General features: G+C 49.9%; 1 protein-coding gene across 1 annotated transcript in view; it reads left to right on the plus strand.

Annotated features, from left to right (window-relative positions):
- Positions 1-4,608: 4,608 nt before the first annotated feature.
- Positions 4,609-5,142, plus strand: part of VPS37C (vacuolar protein sorting 37 homolog C (S. cerevisiae)) — a 1,614-nt gene continuing 1,080 nt past the window's right edge. The window contains exons 1-2 of the mRNA XM_009077447.1: positions 4,609-4,722; positions 4,788-4,959. Coding sequence (XP_009075695.1) covers positions 4,609-4,722; positions 4,788-4,959 — 286 coding nt within the window. The remainder of the gene's footprint in view (positions 4,723-4,787; positions 4,960-5,142) is intronic.

Consider the following 5,142-nt stretch of genomic DNA (forward strand, 5'->3'; position numbering starts at 1 on the left):
ATGGGGCAGCCACAGCTTCACTGGGAAATCCATACCAGTGCCTCAGCACCCTCACAGGGAAGAGTCTATTCCCAAAATCCAACCTAAACTCTTCCTCTGGCAGCAGGAAGCCATTCCCACTGTCCCATCACTCCATGCCCTTGTCCAAATCCCTCTCCAGCTCTCTCAGAGCCCCTTTAAGCACTGGAATGTGTTCCAAGGTCTCTCCAGAGCCTTCTCTTCTTGCCAAGGCTCCATGCAGGATTTGCCAGCTGCCAGGTCCAGATTTTCCATTTTGAGATTCAGCCAAGACCTTCTCCTTTCCAGCCCCCTCCCATCACATCCCATCCTCCTTTGTCCTCAGGGATAATCAAGTTTTCCACCCCTTTTCTCCCATCACCCATCCGATCCCACCAGGTGTTATTTCATTTCACTCCCACAATGATTTAACATTTATCCTCGGATTGTTTTGACATTTCCAGCTGGGATGGAGGTTAATTCCAAGGGAGGAATGCCAGCTCCAGCCTTTGGGAGCCTCCAGGCAGGCTGGTCCCAGTTTGTCACCTCAGAGTTGGCTTCGATGTCCTCCAGGACAAGGTGACCTGTGCCGGCAGCCACATAGTGCCGTGACGGAAGCCAAATGCCCAATCCAGCTCCATGACCTTCAGCATTCCAGAGGCATCCGGAGCTGGGCTTTCCCCCAGCTCGTCCCAGTTCCATGGTAGCCCTGGGAGAGGGGGAGGAGGGTGAAATCCCAGTGTAAGGAAGACATGGAGGTGTTAGAACAAGGTCAGAGGGGAAAATAGAGATGATCCAAGGGATAAGGAAAGGTGGAGAGAGTTGGAATTGTCCAGCCTGGAGAGGAGAAGGCTCCAGGGAGACCTTGGAGCACATTCCAGTGCCTAAAGGGGCTCCAAGAGAGCTGGAGAGGGACTTGGGACAAAGACATGGAGAGCCAGGACATGAAGAAATGGCTTCCCACTGCCAGAGGATGCATTTAGATTGGATATTGGGAAGGAATTCCTCCCTGTGAGGGTACTGAGGCCGTTATCCCTGGAAGTACTCCAGGCCAGGCTGGAGCAACCTTAGCAGGTGGGATGTGTCCCTGTAGCTTTGAAGCTGCAAAGTTTTCCTCTCTTTTTTTGCCAAAATAGTAGGAAAACAAAAAAAAAAAGAAGTTTTCCCAGTGCTCTTTATCCATTTAATTCCCAGAGCTACCATCCCTGTGGATCAGCATTCCAGTTTTTTCAATGGAAAGAAATTATTTTCCCAATAATGGGAAGATTTAGGACAAGCTCATTGTGCTGTCAATGAATCCCATCAGGAGGAGGCAAAGCAGAGCAGTGGATCCGACAGGGATGGATTTTTGCATGGATCATTATCCACAGAGGGAAGAAGTTCTGGAATTTGAGACCAGGAAAACATCAGAATTCATATTTAGCTCTAATTAAGAGAAGAATAAAATGTGGGAGGGTGTGAAAATAATCCCTTTTAGGGTGTGAAATGAGTTTTTGTTGGGCTGCGGATGCCCTGGATTTTTCCTGCCTCGGTGGGGAAACGGAGGGAATGAGACACTGGTTCCTGGAGGAACCTGTCCTGGTGCTGGGAGCTCGGTTTGGGTGGCAGCAGGTGACAGGGGGTGGCCTCTGTCGCAGCTCTGCTTGGCACCAGAGGGCACCAAAGCATGGGGAGACCCCAAAACACATCTGGAATGATGGATCTGGAAGCTTTCCATCCCAGTCTGCCCATTCCTGATACAGCTGGGGCTGAGTGAGGATTCCTGGTCAATAAAACACCACAAAATTTATGGTTGTATCCCAAAAATTCAGACTTTAATGTAATTTTGGTGTGGGAAAACCACTTGGAATGAGCTTAACTGCCACAGGCTTCACCCTCTGGATCAAACGGGAATGTTTAGGGATTTTCAGACTTTTGGGACATCAAAACCTGTTCTGACTCAGCACAGGAACTTTCTTAACTTTATCTGTGAAGGCTTAAAAAAATCCCCTTTTGGAGACAGGTCTTATCTCAGGAATGGATTAAGGAAGTCGACTTGTTTTCCAGGCCCTGTTCCCAGTTTTTCTTGTCCCTTCCCTGAAGGCTTTATCACACAGGAGCTTTATCAGAGCTGTCAGATGAAAGGAAAGAGGTTGGACACTGCCGAGGTGTCAAATCTCAGGGATTTGATTAAAAAATATTTAATTAAGTTATCAAGGAAGCCCACAGGGATCTTGGCTGATCCTTCTGGAGCAGCTGGGGGTGGAATTCTGCTGGAGCAGGACCTCAGGCTGCTCAGGTCACCTTTTTCTACCTACTGTGGGAGATTCTGGGTGGGACACAGGCAGAACCAACTGTTGTGGGAATTAAGGATATTGATCAACATATAATGGGAATATCCTTCCCCGAACGCCCACATTTATCCCAATTTTTATTGCTGGGAAACACACTTAAGCGGATCTTTTCCCATTTCTCCCCTGCAAGTCTGATTTATCCTCTTCTCACTCCTTATGTTTAAATATAAATTGTTCATTAAATGTCTTCCAGCCCTTCCACGTCTCTGGCAACTGCTTCAACCAGCCTGGAAAACATTCCTTTCCCTTTAGAAAGTCAAGTCTCTTTTCCTTCCCATAACATTGGGGGGTTGACCTGGTTATCAGGAACAAATTGTCCTTGATTAAGGCAGAATTATTGGGAGTCATATGACTCCTGTTTATTGCACCTCAGGTGATCCAGGCGGGATCAGAGGTGCCTTTCCCGACCCCAGCACTTCTGGAACAGCTGGGTTACTTTGACCCAGCCTTCCTCCTCACACAGTCCTCATCCCTGCTTGGGTTTTTGGGAATGTGGAGCTCTAGGTGGACAAGTGGAGGTTGGATTTGTGCAGGGAGTGATGGGTTGGCCCTTCCAACACCTCATTCCTGTTTCATGTGAGGAAGATCTAATCTAGGTACGCCAAAGGGATTTGCTTTCATCTCGTGGTTCCACATGTAAAAAACCCGACTTTATATGAAATTCTGAGACGCCACTGAAGTCTCCATGTACTTCCTAAGCCACATCCAGCCTGGATTTGGACACTGCCAGGGATGGGGCAGCCACAGCTCCTCTGGGCAACCTGTGCCAGTGTGTCACCACCCTCACAGGGAAGAATCTCCTCCCAGAATCCAATGTGTCAGGATGGATCCATTCTCCCTTTTCCCATTGCTCCATGCCCTTCCCAAAGCTCTTTTCCAACTCTCTTGGAGCCTCTACACCCACAAACACAGAGGATATAAACCCTAGACCAAACATATCTCAGAGAAAGCCACACAGACACCCAAACAACTATTATCTATTTTTTTAAAAATCCATAATATCGACAAAATTCCATAAAACTCGATTAAAATAGCAAAAAACTCGATAAAAATCCCCAATATTGACAGAATTCCCCCCAACATGGCGGCGGGCCGTACCACCTGCCGCCGCTGGGGGGGCCCCTGGACCCCCCCCCCTCCCCGTCTCCCGGCAGTGGTTGGCGCCGGAAGCCGGAAGTGATCAGCGCCAGGAGAGTCCTGGTGGGTCCTGCCGCGCCGGGACTGGGAATAGTGGGAAAAACCGGGATAACGGGGCTGCTCCCGCCGCTGGCGGTGCGCGAGGGCCGTGGGTAGGCACCGAGGGGGCTCGGAACCCGTGGGAGAGCGGGCAGCGTAGCGGGCGGTGCTCCCACCTCTTCCTCAGCGCCTCTGGATTCATCCCAGAGCTCATCCCAAGCTTTCCCGCTAATGCTATTCCCGTTCTTCCCTCTTAAACTCCAGAAAAACCTCGTTGTTAACCCAAAAAACGCCCCAGATCAGGTGATTTCTGTGAGCAGGTGAAGCGCACTCCGAGCATGGAATGTAATTCCCAGTTTTCCCTTGGAACAGGTTTGTCTGGATCGTGGGTTTGGCAACGCTGAGCGTCGCCTCTGCATCCAGAGGCTGCGGCAGCATTCCCGGGGTGATATCCTTGGGATGTTCCCCCTGGAGGAAAGGTAGAGGAGCCTGGAACCTTCAGGACAGCACAGGTGTGTGGTGTGTCCCTGTTTCTAGGCCATTCCCATGTTATTCCATCCCTCCTTTTGGAATCTGTGTCACCAGCACCTGATTCTTCCCAAATATTATCAGCCTGGAATATTTGGGACAAATTGTGAGTGTAGTGTGAAAAATCTATGATTTCCATGATTTTTGTGTTGTTTCACTGATTTCCATGGGAATTAGATGATTCTTAAGGTACTTCCCAACCCTATGGATATGGCTGGAAGTGGGCTGATCCAGGTTTCCTCAGCAGAACAGGAGCCTGGAAAGGGATGGAGAGATCTAACTGGTTCCCAGGCCGTGGGTGGATGTTCTCTTGGCAAATCCACATGACACCAAATTTCTTCCAAGCAGGCTGGGAAAAGTGGGGAAGAAGTCTTTCCCAAAAGAGGAATTAGTGGGGATGTTGTGCTTTCCCCTTGCTGGTTGTTTATGGATCACATGGAAACCTGGAGCAGCTGCTCCAGTTGCTTATGGAACTCAGTGCAGCTGCTCCAAGCAGGATTAACAAATCCCTAATAGGATTAACACCTATTTCCATCTGGATTTGGGAATCCTTGTGGCTACTCCCTCCTTTTCCATGCCTCAGGGATCGGCCAGGATGGACACACTGAGGAACAGAACAGTGGAAGAGCTCCAGGAGCTGCAGGAAGATTCCCAGGAGATCGAGCGCTTGGCCTTGGAATCCCAGGAGGTTCGTGCAGGTGTCACTGGAGTCTCCTCATCCCATTCCCATGGTAACTATCCCATTTCCCACAGGTGCAGGAGCTGCAGCTGGAGCGGGAAATGGCTCTGGCTGCCAACAGGAGCTTGGCTGAGCAGAACCTAAAATTCCAAGAGCCTCTGGAAAGAGGACGGAGTGACCTCTCCAACAAATACCAGGAGCTGCAGGAGCTGGCTGGGAAGTGCAGGGAGCAGAAGGAAAAGCTGGGTGAGCCCTGGGATTATGGGGAGCAGGAGGAATTCTGCTCCTTATAAAACTGAGATCCCTCTTTTTCCTTGTCAAACACAGCCAGCAGTTCCCAAGGCAGGAGGGTGCTCCTGTGGGATCTTTGCTGGGTTTTCCGTGGATTCTGGTTGGTGCTAGTGATTTTCCCATGTTTTTTTCTGGCTC

This window comes from Acanthisitta chloris, unplaced genomic scaffold, assembly GCF_000695815.1.
Source record: "Acanthisitta chloris isolate BGI_N310 unplaced genomic scaffold, ASM69581v1 scaffold11556, whole genome shotgun sequence".
NCBI classification, from domain to species: Eukaryota; Metazoa; Chordata; class Aves; order Passeriformes; family Acanthisittidae; genus Acanthisitta; species Acanthisitta chloris.